Source organism: Pollicipes pollicipes, unplaced genomic scaffold, assembly GCF_011947565.3.
Source record: "Pollicipes pollicipes isolate AB1234 unplaced genomic scaffold, Ppol_2.1 Scaffold_3447;HRSCAF=4054_pilon_pilon_pilon, whole genome shotgun sequence".
In the NCBI taxonomy this organism is placed as follows: Eukaryota; Metazoa; Arthropoda; class Thecostraca; order Pollicipedomorpha; family Pollicipedidae; genus Pollicipes; species Pollicipes pollicipes.
This window is the reverse complement of record NW_023596297.1, coordinates 25,704,358-25,722,958: the sequence shown is the minus strand read 5'-3', so window position 1 is coordinate 25,722,958 and position 18,601 is coordinate 25,704,358. Positions and strand designations below refer to the sequence as shown.

At 51.5% G+C, this 18,601-nt stretch overlaps 2 protein-coding genes and 1 pseudogene across 2 annotated transcripts; 1 reads left to right on the top strand and 2 right to left on the bottom strand.

Annotated features, from left to right (window-relative positions):
• Positions 1-3: 3 nt before the first annotated feature.
• LOC119091359 (transcriptional adapter 3-B) lies at positions 4-7,127 on the bottom strand. The gene is made up of 9 exons (XM_037214105.1): positions 6,822-7,127; positions 5,428-5,595; positions 4,796-4,959; positions 4,502-4,630; positions 4,004-4,144; positions 3,034-3,206; positions 2,589-2,698; positions 1,677-1,972; positions 4-600 (listed from the first exon to the last, which is right to left on the bottom strand). The coding sequence occupies exons 2-9, from the start codon at positions 5,585-5,587 to the stop codon at positions 469-471; spliced, it is 1,305 nt and encodes a 434-aa protein (XP_037070000.1). The 5' UTR covers positions 5,588-5,595; positions 6,822-7,127; the 3' UTR covers positions 4-468.
• Positions 7,128-7,497: 370 nt separating this feature from the next.
• On the top strand, positions 7,498-17,041 carry LOC119091356 (transmembrane protein 258-like; annotated as a pseudogene).
• Positions 9,291-11,602, bottom strand: LOC119091358 (beta-glucuronidase-like). The gene is made up of 2 exons (XM_037214104.1): positions 11,380-11,602; positions 9,291-11,339 (listed from the first exon to the last, which is right to left on the bottom strand). Exons 1-2 carry the CDS (start codon positions 11,570-11,572, stop codon positions 9,577-9,579), a joined length of 1,956 nt encoding a protein of 651 aa, XP_037069999.1. The 5' UTR covers positions 11,573-11,602; the 3' UTR covers positions 9,291-9,576.
• Positions 17,042-18,601: the final 1,560 nt, after the last annotated feature.

Below are 18,601 nucleotides of genomic sequence, written 5' to 3'. Positions count from 1 at the left end.
CCGCGGAAGCTGAACGCTCTCCTCACCCTCGACGGGATGGCGGCGCCGACCGGCCGGCGCTCAGCACGCGCGCCGCGGCCGGCCAAAGTCTGGCCAGATGCCACCTGGGCCCGATCCGGCGCGCGTGGCCCGGCCAGCGGGTCCGGCGCCTCCCACGTGGCGCCCCGGTATGCCGCTACAGGCGCGCAAAACGGCCGGACAGCGGGCGGAGATGGCGCGCGCTACCGACAGGCGCATGAGATGAGGTGTGATAATGGCGCTAGTGGGTCGCCGCGCCAGACAGTGGGCGGAGGCGCCACGACACGGAGCCTCCGCTGACGGCACGATGCTGCGCGGGAGACATTACTCGGAGGTGGAGCGGCCCTACCCTCTTCGGGCCGCGCCATGCCGCCGTCGTGTCATGTGTCGGCTCCCAACAGGCTCTCGGGCGTAAGCACCTCGTGGGAGACGGGCACCTAGCTACCCTCATCATAGCGCATCCAGCATCTTGATGATGGCGTCCCGTTCCTTCAGCGCCTTCCACGCGAGCTCGCGCTCCTTCTTGGACGGCGACTTCTTACGCTGCCGGGCGGCGGACACCACCTGGTACGCCTCCTGGACCTGGTGGGGGACAGGCACGAGTTACAACAGCCGTTCAATTCGGAGGACGCCTAACATTGTAAACATTGTCAACCAAAAAATGATCTATAGCATGCCAACAATTGCAATGTCTTAAAAACCATGTAACCAAGGCTTTCGGGCCTCAACCAATTCAGCAAGAGTTATTTGACATACTGCTTTAACTGAACTCACACAGGCCCACGGATATCACTGTATCATTTTCTGGTTCGGATGCACAAACGTTGTTCAGCACAAACAATGTGTTGAGGGAAGTCAATTACATCCACAACCTAAATCCATGCACGCAAATCTATTGCAGCGACACATTTCACCTGCAGCCAGCCTAACTGCGCACAAAGCCACAAGCTGAACCCGTCTCCCCCATACGAGAAGCCAGTAGGGAGGCATAACACGGGGCCTGTTTTAAGTTTCTAACTTCGATGGATTCATAGATATTTGTTTCAGCACAATCTCAAGCTCGAAGAAGCGCAGACACATCAACATTAACGCGCCCGACCTCGCCCACAGCTTTCGAGGATGACACTTGCAACCTACCTTCTCACACTTCATTTCCGACATAGCATGCTATTTCGCTGTGGAAAGCTTTAAGACACCCCTATGAATTAAAAATCGTCGGCAAATTTAAGCACCTTGCTTTATAGCCCTATCTGATCTAATCCTAATCTATAACCCTAAAACCCGCATTTCTAATCCTAGGTTTGTTGGGCTTTTCTGGGTATATGAAAATAAGTTAGTTCATTAGCTTTCAGGTCTAGTGAAGCCGTGTTCGGATCCGTACTGCTGGCTTTAGAGCATGACCAGAAACTGACATCTCAAGACGGTTTTTCGATCCGACCTGATTGCCCGTCAGCTTGGTATCTGTTTTCCATACAATACGGGAAGCGACTGCTGGTCTTAAACATGACTTAAAGCCTACACATAATTTTGCGAGAGCAAAATTTTTTATGGCGAAAAAGCCGCATTGCGTCCATCCCATAACAGCTAATTTATAGTCTCCCAGGGCACTCGATTTCCGCGGCCGGCGCCGGACCCTCGACGGCGGCCGGACGACGCACCTGGGCGTCGGTGGTGGCCAGCTTCTCCTTGAGCTCCTGCCGGCGCAGCTCGGCGCGGCTCAGCCGCAGCAGCCGCTCCACCTGGGCGGCGTTATGGGCAGCTAGTGTGCGCAGCCGCGCCTGGCACCGCTCCAGCTCAGCCAGCACCTCGTCGTCGGCTACCGCGCTCGGCCCGTCCGTGTCGTCCACCAGGCCCTGGTTCTGCAGCTCGCGCCGGAGGCGTCGCTCCAGCTGGCCGGCGGCGCTCAGCTGGAGGGAGGCGGCCAGCCCGGGCCGCGCCACCACCGGCTCCGTCTCTGCGGCAGCGCGCGGTCGTCAGTCGGGCGCGCCGCGCTCGCCGGCCGCAGCGCCCTACGCCGGCCGGCCCACCCACGCGAGAGCAGCCATGACACCGTGTTAGTTAGGAGCGAGAGGCCAGCGCTCGAACCGCAGGCATAGTGGGAGTGCCTCAACACAGGCACAGTCGCACAGCACAACCTGAACAATGAGTCGTTGCGTGAACATTGAGTCGAGACAGTAGTCACGGCGGTTACAGAAGTCCTGGACAACGTGACAGGACCGACAGACACTACGTGTATCCCTACACAACAGCTGCTGGTTTCAGATGGCAGGCGAAAAAAAATCGGCACACATTCAGTGCCTTAATGAGTGGCAACCCCTTATCGAAAGCAGGACAAGACACAGTATGATCCCACCAGGACACCGAAGCGAGTCGCGTCATCGTGTAAACTACAGAATATTTCTATCAGCCCTTCCAACTTGCTGAACATCAAGACGCCCAAGTAGGTATGTGAGCAGCAGCTAACTCGTCGCCCCCAGCAGCCCTGCGCCACCCCATCCACAAGGTACGTCCCTCCACAAACCGGACAGGCGATTAGGTCACCAGACGAGACGGACGCCACTGAGTCTCACCTTTGTTCGCGCCATCCACGTTCTCATCAACCGCGGAGAGCACGTTCTCCTCCACCAGACCAGACACGAGGCGCTGCGTCAGGGTACCCAGGCCCGCCGACTCGTCCTCACTGGGGGAAGACGGGGAGGTTAGACCCGCGAGAGGTCAGGGCGTCCACGGCCGCCGACTCATTCTCACTGGAGGTGCACACGGGGAGATTAGGCCCACGAGATCAGGGTTTCAGACCCGCCGACTCGTCCCCACTTGGGGGGGGGGGGGGGGGGGCACACACGGCGTTCAAAGCCGCGAGCCACACGCCAAGTGCCCACATCCTCCCAGAGTACAGCTGCCGGTAGACAGCTGCGCGGTATTGCAGCCAAGCGCGGCAACGGAACGGACACCAGCAGACCCAGCTCCCCTCTCCCGCGCCGGTCGGGACCTGAGGAGTCGTCCAGCCAACGGCACCTTTTTATTTTGGCCTTGGCCTTGGTCTGCGTCTTGTTCTCGTCCTCCGAGTCGGAGTCACCGTCGTCCTGTCCGTCCTCCTCGGCCCACTTGAGCGTGTAGTGCTTGCCGAGTGGGGGCACCGTCAGGCACTCGTCCATGTCCTCCCGGTCGGCACTCAACCGCTCCAGCATCTGCGCGCGACAAACGGCGTCACACGGCGGCCGCCGCGCATGGTCCGCCGCAGTACACGGCGTCAGACACCGTCAGCTGCATGCCGGAGGGCCGGAGTGGAACGAGGGGAGCCATCACCTACGGGATGACCATGGAATAAGAGACGTTCCTGCATGAATTCCGTTGTGACCAAAAGGAAAACTCCACATCTGTATGGGGTTTGAAATGAAACAGACATTTTTAGGACCATTCCGTGCATGTTCACAGCTCTGTCCTCTTCAAGACCTGAAACCCTCCAATTCATGGACTTCACGCCCGCTAAGGCCACTTTTGAAGCCTCTGCCCCTGAAGGTCATTTCAAGGTCATTCAGATATGCATGCCACCATATCAACATCATTGAAATCCTGCCACCCAATCGGACATGCGGCGTTCAAGCCCATGAACAACATTTTCGTCGAGCCGTTTAGATCTGGCGTCCGTGATCACGAAGTACTCGATGTGAAAACTACGCTGACAATTGCGCATGGCTAGCTTGGTAGGTCCTGAACGGCATACAAACGTTCCATGGTGCAATCAAACAATAACATATTGAGGAACATATTCATTAACTAGAAATTTGTTTAGTCTGGAGCTGAGCTTTTCACTGAAAATTAAACAAATAGTTTAAATTCAGCTTATTTCATCATCTATCATACTTACTTCCATATCTTCAAATGCGGAGCATTCCCTTCAAACGTTTTACTCCACAACACCTGTACTCCAAAACACCTGTCCCAGGCAAGGTCGGTAGGCTATGACGAGGATTCGAGTACCCACCTCCACGTCCTTTGTCGTGATGGGGCCGCAGTACTGCTCCATCGCCGCCCAGAACTTGTCAGGGATGTCGTTTTTCACCACGGGCGACGGCATAGTGGGATCGGCCTTGATTTGCGGCAGGATGTCCTCCGAGTTGTAGGCCTGTAGACGTGTCAACAACACTGCATGGAGACGCCATCTCGACAGCTCGTGAACCAGTGCGTTGGACGCTTGGATGGGCACCGACGTTCAGACCTGGGTACCACTTCGTTCAATGCACCACAGCGTGACTTTCCTGCAAGTCCCAAAACTGAACTTGCGATCTGGAATTCGTGCAGTTCGATGAAAGCCGTCGAGCAATGCGCTTCAACATCGCTGCAGTCGCCTAGTAGTGTTGATGGCCGTGAATCGAACTATACGAAGAATGCAATCTCACAAGAACTGCCTCCGACGCGTTCCGGAGCCGTCAATGCGATGGTGCGGTTGTGCGGACGGCAGACACCGTACAACGCCACTCACCCCGGACGGGACCCGGACCCTGGGCGGCTTGATCGGGGTAACTTCCTTCGCCCTCCCGAAGGAGTCCTTGAACTTCTTGACGGGCCGCTCGCCGCTTCTGGCTACCTTCCCCGGAGAGCCCGGCCCGGCCTGAAGAGCGGCGGCGCCCCGTCAGCGCTGACGCCCCCGTCACGTCACTGACGTCACGTGCAGCGCCCCGTCGCGGACGGACACCGGCACGCACGACATCACGCGACTGGAAGTGATCCGTCCACACAAACATGACATAGTGGGAGCAACTGGAACGCGACGTACCGCGGTCGGCGGCCGGCCGCGTCGCTTGTCCATGCCGTTGATGAGCTTGATCTCGGCGCTGACCGTCTTCCGGCGGATGGTGGCGGCGGACAGCAGGGCCTCCAGCTCCAGCTGTATCCGGTCCACGTCCTCCATTGTGACGGTGCCGTCCGGCCGAGACACCACTGACGGCCGACAGAGGTCAGCGGCTATGCAGTCAACATACTACCAATGCCACCTGCCTCTATGCCTTTTATGCTAGGAAACGTGACGCACGTCGCCGCCCACCCCTTTATGGAGGTCAGTCACAACCAGTGCCTGCAGAGGTCATAAGACACTGAAGGGAGCATGCTCAACTGGGGATTGAGCATGGAACCCCATCCCCCATATGGGAGCCAATGGTGCTAACCACTCAGCCATTATGCCCTGCCAAGTTGAGTGTGATTCTTTTTTATAGAAGACCTGCTACACCAATAAAGAACTGTCATCCAAGTCTGGAAATCACGACTCAAGGCACAAAAAAGACAACATACAGTTTTGCACAATATGTCCTACAAACAACTACACCCTGAGGAAATTTACATGCCATGCCTCACAGCAAACCAGTTCGAGACAGTTGATTTATGTTAACACATCTGCTTGCTTCACATTACCTGCAGCATATCTGGGGAGGGAATGCTCATGGTCTATGGCCAATATATCTGACAAGCTGAGAGCACAATGGTCTAGTTTAATGCTGGACTCATTGTCATCCTTCAGCTTGCTATGTTCTTTTCCTTTTGCAGTCTTTTGATGTTTGGGCTTAGGTGCCATTCTGTGCACTGAAATGACAGAAATAAATGTATATGGTAAACACAATGAAGTATTAACTGAGACACTTTCTAAAATATTTGTGGCAAAGTTTACAGAGACATATTTATGCCAACTTGGTTGAAATGTGAGGTACAGACAAGACACTGTACTAGGACAATCCACAGTGCATGTCATTCTGTCTTGACAATCTTAATACATGCACTCACTTTGCAGTAACATATCTGGAACATGATTACATAGGAAAAACCAAAGGTGGCCAAACATTAGGTGTTGTGTTATCTTTTTTGGAAACCACATTTCTGTACCACTCAGTAATTTCAAAACATCAACAGGACTGTGCAGATAGCATCAGTTCATCAGCTAAAAACTAAACAGCTGACAATTTACAATTGACATTAACCAGACATCTGACAACCAAGCACAAATGCTGACAAAAGTTGTTCAGAAATGATACAAAAAACAATGCACTGCATCCATTATAGCATGACTGAGGAGTCATGAAGAGGTGACAAAAATTAGGATGAGTTTTATCCTGGCCATATGATAATAAATGCTTGTCTCTATATACTGATTCATGCAAGGCCTGTGGTATACTACATTTCATCTGTAATAGTTGCCATCTGTCACTGATGATCAAAATCCTTACCCACAAAGGCCCAAGGTATGCATACACCTAAATCATAGCTCAACCTAATCCCCAATTCACCTAATATATTTGCAAAACTATCATGAAAAAATGAGTTTAGGATTTGATTACTTCTACTCCATGGTGTGAAAAACATTATCTTCTGCTATGACTGATCCACAAGGCTGTAATAGGCATTACAAATGATGCAATGTGAACACTTTAGTGACTTCAACAGCAACATAAGGCCTTGCAGGCCTGAATTAATTTTTCATAGATATCTGAATTAAAATAAACATAAGACAAACATACTAAGGAATAGGGCTTAGTTCCAACAACATTGACCAAATTTTTGCTGTGTGCAAGTATTTCAACTGACTTTAACCGACTTAAACTTTGATTCACTGAGAGTAAGTTGTTCAGTGCATCTGCGAGGAACATTACACACATACAAAATACAGTAGTAGTAGCCTTATTCCCTGGAGAAAAACCAAGAGAACTGAGATACAGATGGGTTGATATTTTCGCAACACGCCTTTATCAAAACGACAGCAGAAGACTGTTCACCATTTACTTATATTTATGTATCATTTGACTGAGTGGACTTACGTCAAGCTGCAAATGTCGTTCTCCTGCCACTTTACACCATAAAAACTGATAAGATGTGCAGGATGGTGTAAAATCGCAAAATATATCATAGAACATTCACATTGGATTCATCCTTGATAATTGCCCGACTGGACGGGCAGGCTTCCCAGTTCCGACACCCTCACACAGAAATCACAGACAAGCATCAAAACGTGCATTGTACAATAGCGTACAATTTCCCCGCATTTTTGGACCCGTAGGTCACAAAATTATCAAGACCCAACGTCTCCAACGCACATTCAAATCCAAAAACCCCCTGCTCCTGCGCGGCTTCTGGCGCAGTCTACGCCATCAGCTGATGAGGGATACCCTACAATCTGTAGTTGTGAAACGTTTTCAGCTGATGCTTCTGATTATTTTGAGGGGAATGTTGTAAAGTATGACTAATTTTGACTTAAGCATTTCAAAACTCATCTTAGCATACAGAAATGAATTCAAATAAATTTATTCATCAGTTTTTATTAAATTTGTAGGGATTTAGTGACAAAATGTACCATTAAGCAGCCTACAGCAGCATATATCTGGGTGTTTACAATCTACGACAGCTAACTATATTTTAAGCCACCGAAGCTTTGCGTAATACGTTTGTGGCGCAAATGAGACATATTCTTGCGAGCCGAAACTGTCTACGTGTTCAATAGGCACGCCGGACGCACCAGACACGTTGAAGGCTTACGGCGGTGGTTTGGCGTACTGTTTGGTGTTGTCTATTAACTGATAAATATGGTGAGTTCATAAGTGTTATTTTTAAGGCTTCAGGCAATAACCATCGCAGCTACATTCATTGCGGAAAGTCACGACACACGAACAGAAGGGGCGCATGGCCTCGGTTATGTCGGCATCTCTGGCCGTAAATTTTAGATCCAGTATGCATTATTGTGAAAATGGCTCTCAAAACCCTTGAGAAAGCTAATAGGCTAGGCAATGTGTGCATTATAGGTTACCGGACCGTGTGCATGTTAGGTGTGCATGTTAGGTTATCGGACCGGGAGCCTGACGAGACCGGGACCTACAGGCCTAGTGGCCTTTTACAATTCCCGATCACCATAAGGTAAGGTAAGGTAAGGTATTATCTGTGAAGCAATTGATCAATATTAAATCCTCTCATGCATTTGTACCTTAATATTTAATTTTGCACTTTTGACTGCAGTCATAAACTTAAAGGAGAGCTAATCATTAAACTGCAAAATTGAAAAAATTGGTTTGTAGTGTATTGAAAATTTGATAATGATGGTATAAGGCAATGTCAATGGCTTTGAGCATTGGCTTTTGCAGTTTTGCAGAGCATTGGCTTTGGCTTTTTGGCTTTTGTCACAACATGTGGGGCTTTTATCTGCTCTTGTTTGTACCATTCTCAATGGCTGTGACTTTTGGCAGATTTAGTTTGTATGATTGGAAAAATGACTTTCAAAGGCATTGAGAAGGCTAACTGTCTGGGGATTCTGAAATTAAACTTTTATATTTATTGATAGCAGTTCATTGACAGGTGCTGATTTGTGCAGGTTTGTCACACTCACATGTATGCAGTCCTGTTGCAACACCTTGACTTGTGATCTCAACCAACATCAGAAATGTCTTGTTGGTTTGTGAGCTCTGCATAATTATGCCCATGCCACTATGCATCAACTATTGGTCACAGAACCTGGAAGTGCTGGAGGCAAGCATGGGTTTTGCTTCAGAGGTGGGAAGGCTGCCCTTCTGCTCCATCATGCTTTCACCATCTGTGGTGGTTGTAGTAGATATGGATGGGGAAGCTATACTGCCTCCAAAGATTAGGAAACATTCTTCCTATGTTCATCCAGCGAAGCAGGCCACCATGCCTATATTGAAGTATGCCAATTACTCATTTCAGAATACACTCTTTCCAAACATTTATGACCCACTTTAGCATGCCTATATGCCAAGCAAAAGCTTCTATATGTTGATACATATTTTGTAAAGCTCATACATTCTGTGTCTTGCCCACATTTAAAATACTGATGTCATGGTAGTGTGCTGAACATGGGCTGCAATGCCCAGTGTGCAGTCATAATGCTAGAAGATAGCACTATGTGCAATGAACATTTCTTTCACCTTTTCTCTATTTAAATCTAGACAGTAGACACCATGTGAGTAGCCTGAAGTTTAGCCAGCCAGTAACATGCTGTGATGCAAATAGCAAGTGTTCTGTGCTTTATTTTCAGGTTGACAAGTCCAGGCTATCAGGACACTTGATGCAGTGTGTTCTTGACCAGTACTTAGACATGTACCATTTCTGATTTACATATGTTGTGTCAAATAATACTACTGAAGCAATTGGACCTGCCCCTTAAATGGCTATCCATTACAAAATCAACTGCTCTTGATGTCAAGTTCCAAAACTGCTTGTTTGGAAAATTTCAGATCCAGTAATCAAGATCAAAGGCTTTACCATTGCTTTAAAAACAGGTCTGAAAGCTTCATTCCATTGTGTATTGGCAAAATGATGCACATACATGCACACAAACACATGATAAGCACCCCTTCAACTGATGCCTTACTACACTTGTCTTACACACTGGATGCTTCAGGTAAGCAGATGGTTATAGAGCATTACAGGTCTGTCATTGTCAGCAATATCATACACTTGAAGGTGGCTGGATGATTGGAATCAACAAAGCCAGGAGACAGTGGGGCTCCAACCAGGTAGCAGCACCACTACCCATGCGCCCGTGCGCGCCCCCTCGTCGCCAGCCTACTAGGGCGCCGGGCACTGGTCGTCGTCCAGCGCCGTGTAGCTGTCAGAGAACATGAGGTCGGCGGGCAGCGGCAGGTCGGGCCAGTCGGTCAGCCGCGCCAGGCCCCAGTAGCGCGAGCGCAGCAGGTGCGCCGCCATCTTGGGCTGCCGCTGCCGCGTGAAGATGCCCTTGCGGTTGCCAACCACGCGCGTCGTGTCCTGCTTGGTCATGAAGTCGGCGAAGTTCCAGATCATCTCGCCGGCGAACCAGCCCCGCGCGCGCATCGCCTCGAACGCGTGGAAGTTGCGCGCCATCAGCTGCGTCTGGTACTCCTCGGAGAAGACGAAAGTGGGCTCTTCGTGCAGGCCGGCCACCGTGTCGGCGCCGTACTCGGAGTTGATCACCGGCTTGTGGAACGTTTCGTGCCAGAGCGTGAAGAAGTGCTCCGACTGCAGCTCGATGACCTCCGTGTGGCCCGTGTCCGAGTACCAGCCGAAGTAGCGGTTGGCGCAGACCACGTCAATCAGTGGCGCAACCAGCTCCGCGTCCGGGTACGTGTTGAGCACGGCCGTGATCGGCCGGGTGCCGTCCAGGGTGCGCGCGTAGTTCACGAGGCGCGTGTAGTAAGGTACGGCCTCGGGCTGGCTGGTCTTGGCCTCGTTGCTCAGCGACCAGATGAAGACGGACGGCCGGTTCTTGTCGCGCCGAATCATGCCGTCGAGCGCGGCGAGGTGCTCGTTCAGCAGGCGGTCGTCGCCCGCGGTGGCAGAGTAGTCGAGCGACACGGCCGGCGTTTCGTCGATGACCAGGATGCCGCGCGCGTCCGCCGCGTCCATGATCTCCTCCGCGTACGGGTAGTGCGACGTGCGGAAGCAGTTGGCGCCCACCCACTCGATCAGGTTGAAATCCTTGACGATGAGCGGCAGGTCGAGGCCCTTGCCGCGCAGGTCGCTGTCCTCGTGCATGCCGAAGCCGCGGATGTAGACGGGCCGGCCGTTGACGGCCAGCGTCGTGGCGTTCCAGCTGAACTGGCGGATGCCGAACTTCTGGCGATACACGTCGCGCGCGCCGGACGCCGCCGCCATGCGCACCTCCAGCGTGTACTGGCGGCCGGGCTGGGCGTCCATCAGGTACGGCCACCACAGCTGCGGCGCCGTCACGCTGATGGAGCCGGTGGAGCCGGCGGCCTCGGCCATCACGCTACCGTCGGGCGTCGCCAGGCTGACCTCAATGGTGGCGCTGTCGTCGGACAGCCGCGAGCTGGTGCTGACGTGGTACTTGACCGTGGCGGTGCCGTCGTTCTCCAGCGTCGTCGTCACGACCACGTCGTCGATGAACGTCGGCGGCGTCGTGTACAGCACCACCGGCCGGTGGATGCCGGCGTAGTTGAAGAAGTCGAAGTTGTACTCGAGCGTGGCATAGCCGGCTGGGTACACATAGTTGGTGTTGTTGTCCTTGTACACGGTGCGACCCTGCGGCACGGTGACGTCCGTCAGTGTGTTGTTGACGGCGACGGTGACGAGGTTGGCCTGGCCGGGCTGGAGGCGGTCCGTGACGTCGGCGGCGAACGGCAGGTGGCCGCCGCTGTGCGTGACCACCAGCGCTCCGTTCACGTACACGCTGGCCGTGTAGTGCGCGCTGCCGACACGCAGCACGGCGCGCTGGCCGGCCCACGAGCGTGGCACCCACGCCTCGGTCGAGTACCACGCCCAGCCTAGGTGGTCGCGCACGCTCGCGTGCTCGGTGATGTCGTTGTAGCTGGACGGCACGGGCATCGGCAAGCACGGCGCCGGAGGCGGCCAGCGGCGCCGCGAACCAGCGCTCGCGGAAGCCGCGCTCCGGGTCGGCGCGTGGCGCCAGCCGAAACTGCCAGACGCCGTCCAGGGAGCGGAGCTCGCGGTACTCGCTGTCCTGCGGCTGCAGCGACGCGAACACGCCGTCGTCGGCGAGCCGGGCCCGCTTCGGCCGGTCGGCCGAGGCCGTCACCAGCACCGCCAACAGCAGGCTCCACTTCATCGGGGAGAACGGCGGGCGTGACAGGCAGCCGGCGACCCCACCGCGGTAATGCGACACGCGATAGGCGCCGCCCGCCGCCGCGCCGGCCTCGGCTAGAGGTGGGCCGCCCGCCGCGGTACTTGACGCCCGGTACTGGGACTGGCGTGCCCCGGGCTTATCTGCCTGGGACGTGATTTGTTCAGCCCGGCGCGGCCGACTCGGCCGCGGGTAGTTTCATCTCGCTGGCCCATTGATGATGCCAGTGTTTTGCGTTATGCGTCTGTCTGCGACCACTTCGTCAGTCATTAAAGCAGACAAAATGCTGTCTAGTCCAGCCTTGCTTCGATAAAAGATGAATGTGTTCCATCGGATGGCCGTTTTCGCTCTTGCATAACTGCGTTGTTTGAGACGTCACCGATGTCCATCTCTTCTTTATCGGGCATTGCACGAGCCCGTGTCTTTGTCCGATTGTAAAAGAGGGCATCCACTTGAGTTCGCTTCTTCGTCTGTTTTTCATGTTTGCTTGTCGGTAAAAACAATGATGTAATGCGCTTTTACCCGACATTGACCTGGCTCCTCAGTGGCACACCATCGACCCGGGGGGGGGGGGGGGGGGCAGAACTGATCCTCATTATCTCGAGAACGACTGTACCGAATCCAAAAATTCGAATCACATTGAATAGCGCCGTAGCGTGCCGTCTCAGACCACACAACAAAGTCAAGTTTAAGGGTGTTTTAAGGACGCAGGTTAAGATCAAATTATTAAATTTCTCTTTGGAATATCTGAACCCTCCCACAGCGCATGCCATTTCGAAGCGTACCTCATGCTGTGAAATATCGCGTCCTGATCAAACGCGCTACATAGGAAGGTGTCCAATGTTACGCACGCTGTACCAGGCGTAGAGTTAAGGTCATGTGCCGTGAAATGAGAGCTGAAAACTTGGTGTATATGTCTGTTTTGCTCTCTTTATTTCTGCCATAGATATGCCACGCACGCTTTACCCAAACATACACCATCTACAGAACTGAATGTAGCTTACTGTGACCCATCTCAAACGGCACATCGAGTGTCGCGCACTTAGAGCTGATTGGAATCGCCTGCGCACGTCACACTCGCGGACAGCGATGCCGTGCCGCTCACATACATAGCTGGCACATTGGCGGCGCGCTGTCTTCTGTGGCGGCCGACTTTTGCGGCGCTTGTAGTCGAGATGGCCAATCAGCTCCGTTACGCCAGCCACGCAGCGATCCTTTGATCCGCGGGTTTGGGCTCACCTGGCCACGGGCAACATGCGCCACGATGCATTTAAAGCCATAATTCAGTCATTGTTACAGGTAACTACTTGAAACTTGTGACAGGTATCCTTCGTAGTCATATCTAGAACACCTGTTTTCAGGTTTGCATCATGTTGAGTGTGAAACAAAAGAAGTGGAGTATGCTTTTTATCAGTATGTTTGTTATTTCACTTTGCAATATTTCAGTGTGCAATATTGAAACAACACAAGACAGATTAATGATAGAATGATTGGGTCATGTTCCCTGTTTAAGATGTCAAAGATGTTTTTTCGTTCGGCTTCTGTGTTAACTTGTTTACGATTATGCGATTTTGTTAAAAATTGGTATACATAACGTTACTCTGACGTCGCTCATTTTGATATGTTGTCCCAGGACGTTTTTGAATTATTGTCAATATTGGACCCGGGGGGCGGACAAATTCGAACCCCCTCCGGTCAGTACCGGATTTTAAAAGCTGACCTGACATGCCTTTACCCTTAAGATAACCAGGGTATGTTACTCCCATTGGCAGACTGCCAGCACTCAGCATTGGTTTGCAATGGGGCATTGGCAGGCATTGTCGTAGATGTTGATAAACATTGGTATGATGCGAGAGTGCTAGGTTCTCACGGTGGAATGATTGTTCGCACAACACACCAGACGAGGCCGTTAGTCCGAACAATTATCCCATTCGTGACGCCGATTCATGTCTCAATAATTCCGTGGAATAGCTACTTACATGGGATGATGCGACATTGCCCTCCTTCTGCCGTGACGAGGGGCACGCCTGAGCCGAGAGCAGGTCCAACAATGCGGGGAAATTGGATAAGTTGTTTGGTTGCGAGCCACAGTATGCAAGGACCCCTGGCAGTACCAAGCGTAGTCATTCCGCAATAAGTTAAGAACCATGGAAGTAACCCTATGCTCAGAATAATGAACAACGTGCTCCCAAAACTATCGAATGCGTAGTTTGTGCAGACTTTTTGTTATTACGAACTTATGTTTGCAAACGGTATCTTAACTTATGTGAAAACGCTCAGGAGCTCACTTGACTACATCTCTTCTGTCATGTGTAGATCGTGGATGATAAAGCCGCTGCACAGCGGTACACACCGCGATGTTCAAAGTCAAAATGAGGTCCTCATGATACAAAACCGATTTTTTTAGGTTGTTTTGCGTAAAGCCGCGCTTCCACAGGAGCGCCCTGCTCTCTCCGAGCGGGGTTCCTGGTGGCGGAGGGCCGTCGGCTGGTGGAGAGCACGTTAGGCGGCCTGTATCGAGGCTGATGTTCCATGTACACACGTGATCAGGCGCGTGTTCGGTTTCAGTTGGACATTGAGCAGATGAGCCGGTTCGTGTCGCCGGTGAACCCCTCCATATACCCGCACCTACGGCGCTCCTGCTCGGCATCGGCATCTTCTATAGGGCCTGGTTCTTCGTGTACGAGGTAGGGCGCGTTCCGTGGGGCGTCCCCACTCCCCTGATCGCACATGCCCGCGTTGATTCTGATTTGCACCTGCGCGTGCACCCGCTCCGATACGGTTGGCGAAAACAACAGGATAGTGATTGGACATCACAAAAGGCCCTTTCAACATTATGGGACGCGGGTGGCTTATGCCAATGTGTTCATGTGTTTTCACCGCGCGTGTGTTGAACGATGGTCGCGGCTCGTGTCAATGACACCACTTGTAGATGATCATTATGCCCTTTGGTCGTTGGAACTTGAACGTAGCATGTTTTGGCGTGAGTATCAGCTTGGTGTATTTTAGGCCGCTGAGTTCGATCGCCCCCGCGATACGCATCTGCTGATAACATTATAACACAGACATAGCAATTATGAGCACGCAGATGTGCATAACCAAAAATGGGGGCGCTTATATGCGTATGCGCAATTGGTCGTGTCGCGATGTTCGTATCAAAGAAGGTCTTAAGTGCAGATGTTTATATCGTAATTGTGCGTATACGCGTATGTTCATCAAGTATCACATTGGTATCGTTGTAATGTATCGCGGATGTTCGTTAAGGTAACATTGGTATCGTCGTATGTATCCGCGGAATGTTCGTTAAAGTGTAACATGGTATCGTTGTGTCGCCAAGGCTCGTACATGCACGTTGGTAAGGTCAACATCAATAAGAAATCGGGTGGCGGTCAGGTCACCAGGCCTTCGTAATGCAGTGAGACTCGTTGAATACATATCGATATTGTTTGGTTTATAGCTATCCACAGAGTTTCATGAGTTATTGACTTTGAGTACGTACAGATTGTGTCTACCTGGCTATTATATTGGTACGAGGAGATATGAACGACTAATTAAGGAGCGTGCGACTCTCTGTGTGCGTGCTTGCGTACTTGCGTGCGTACGTGCACATCACATTTGCGTCTGCGATCATCCTTTCTACGAACATTTGCGGTTCGAACGATTGCCATGACGACATTGGCATCCCCGAAACAATGGCGGTGCGAACATGTGGGCTTCGAACACGTGTGGTTACAAATCTCTGCGGTGCGAGCATTGCAATACGTCATGGCGATCATGAACATTTGCGCTTGCGAGCCTCTGCGGTACGAGTAAGGCGGTGCGTACATGAGTGGTTTCGATCATGTGCGGTTGCGAACAGCTGCCGTGACATATGTCTGGTGTGCGTACTTTTGTCCGGTTACCATATCCGCCGTTGTGCGGCATGTCGCGCGAGGCGCCTGACGGGACGTGCCATGACCTGTCCCAGGTCACCAGCACCAAGCTGACCCGGGACCTGGTGAAGGAGCTGAGCGCTGGCCGTGATCGCCGCCCTCTTCATGGGAGTCGGCACCGTGTTCCTGGCACTCACAGTCGGCATATACGTCTAGGTGAGGCCACGGCAGGAAACTCACCAAAGGTGCAGTAAGGGTTTCCTTGGGAGAGCTTGGGGCTCAGTGAAAGCTCTTCTCGACGAGTTTTACGAGACGAGGATAACCTCCTCCCCTGGACTAACACCTTTAAAACTCGCTCAAATAGCTCTCTCATATCGATTTCTGGAATCACTGAACCATGACTCGACTCGCGACCCTTTGTGGAATGTATGTGTATCTGGTTTTTCTTCACTTATGTCCGAGAGATGCTTTTTTGTATTCCCAGTGAATGTCTAATATTTGGACACCTATTAAAGTATTCTTTTGAACACATGGTATCATAATTCACATAGGTGGTTTAGGTCACGAAGATATGACGTCATTAGCCAAGTGCTGGGCTTGACTGCCATCCGCTTCGTCCCGCTCAAATTTGATCCGTGTTTCTCTGGTTTGGATTTTGGACGGGATGTTTATTGTTCCTAGGAGATGAGGTATCTACATTATTATGACAATTTTATATCGCGGAATAATTTTAAGTTTGGGTCACTCGGAGACGTCCAAGTGCTTCAGATTTGTATTACAGCTTATTTTTGACGCGCGTGTGCGATGGATCGGTCAGGAAACCGAAGTCGTGCTTAAATACAAACAATCAATACTGACTTGACTGTTGCTTGTTACATAAGGTGATGTGGTCTTAAGGTCAAGGTCTGGAAGCTTTGGTGTTCAGTATTCAACCAAATGAATCGTAATTTTTTGCGTCCATTACAACTTTAATTTGTGTTGCGAGTAACTGAATTTTTAATTCGAGAAACTGCGTTGTTTTTCTGATTGGCGGTGTTGAGGCTCTTTGATCATATTGACGTATTACGAGATGTCATCACATGATTTGATGGTTGTAAGGTATGTTAATCGACTTAACATGATCACTCACCTGGTAGAGACCAGCGTATGGGAAATTATCTTTACCATGCCCACAATCCCGCACACAGCATTTGTTTATCTTGCCATAATTCGTTGACATGTCACGTGGAGAGTAGCCGGTCCATGCTTGTTGTGTTTTGTGTACTGTTTTATTCACACTGAGTGCGGAGACGGCTCTGAACGCATCCGTGGCTCAGCCGGGTGTTGCATCATTGGAATCATGCAGGGCAGTTCGTCACCACCTTGTTGCCTTTACCACCATCACACGCGTGTGTAATTAAGCCCATGTTGTTTTTGCAGCGCTCCTGGGGAGATGGGAACTCGGTTTTGTTTGGCGAGTCCGTTGAAGAATATTGCACACGCACGGCGGACCAAGTGATCTTCATTAAGTCAAGTCATCCACTGCATGGGATTGAGGCATCAACCTGCTGGCGATTCAAAATATACGCCGACTCGAAAGCGACATTTGTTTATCGTCGCGGCAACAGACGGCTACCTGTTGTTTTAATTTTTTTTAAAAACCGTGGTTGCTGCTCGTCGTCGGTGTGGCGACTTGGTTTATAGGTCAGCGTGCGCGCAGCCAGAGCCTTGGCAGGTGAGGGGGCACAGGGTTGACAAAGGGTGCAATCACGGTGAAACAGTGACCCCCCTCCCCAAGAAATGGTGCGATATGGTCCATCACGCAGGTCAGAGAGCATGTTTTTCTGTACTATTTTTCATGTTTTCCTTCCATAATTGTTTTTAGCGGCCAGAAGCTGTGGGAAGTAAATCCTGCCAGAATTTCGTCGTCAAACTGAAGAAAGCGCGCTTTAAACGCTTGCACGAAGAAAATCGCCGGCGCTCTTCATTTTGCTATGTGATCCAGTGGACTCTTGAAACCGATAGAGCTCAGCAGCTTCGTCAGCATTTTTCTCTGGGTTCTACAGAGGTGTAAGAAACCCCGCGAATGTGATCGTAGATCGAAATGGGTAAACAACTTGCATGAACATGGCCAAACCACGTTTGGAAATGTTCAACGTTCAAGTCCGGGCGTCGATTTCACCGGTGCGACTTGTAGATTGATGGTAATCGCGGGTTTGCAATAACAGCACCGCGAAGAGGTGCTGGAATGTGATGAGGGAACTGGAAGAGTACGGGAATAATCTCTATTTTTGTTGTTGCTATAACTGTAAATCTGTCCAGAGGACATTCTCAAAGACGCAAAAATAGCATACGCCCCGTCGGTTCCGGTGTGCCTTCCTATCTTTTCGGGCCTCTTCGAGTATTGTCTCTGGCCGACCGGGGACCCCTTGTCAACAGGGCCCCATTTTAGGCGCCCTTTTGGGGCACTGAGAGACGCTGGGGCCCCGACCAATGTAAATCACTGGCTCGGGCTGCGTCTCTGCTTGTGGAATATGACCTCAGGCCCATACTGGTGCGGAGTCGACTGCGCGTTATTGGTGATGTCTGACCGACACACAGATCCTGGTCGACTCAGGGGTACCTGGTCACCGTGCAAGGCCCTCAGGCTGACAGTGGAGTATCCGGCCTTGAAAACCATGCCAGGCAAGCGTCTTCCCACTCGTCCAATCAGGCTTTGCTTGCACATAATGCTTACACAATGCTTGCGAAGCGTCCGTATAGCGTCCAAGACCCTCACACAATGCTTACCGTGCGTCTCTCTGAAAAGCGAGCCTAGTTCTTAAGAAGGGCAGGGTGGTGAACAGCACCGAAAGGTTTTCAAGATCCCTATTTCACTAAAAAAAAATATAAATGTGGAACACTCCGATTAATCAGCGGGTTTGGTAGCGTGGTTATGGAGCCGTTTATTTCGTTCCGCCAGCAGCCTCACTCTTAGCCGATGAGTCTGGTTATGTGGTGGCATTATCGTTTAATTCACTTTGCCAGCAACCTTGCTCTTAATCGGCGAGTGTGGGTGTGCGTGGTCACATAAACGTTTAGTGTACTTTGCCTGCAGTCTTGCTCGAAATGGGCGAGTCTGATTATGCGGCCAGGGTGCCGTTTAGTTCACTTTGTCATGTAG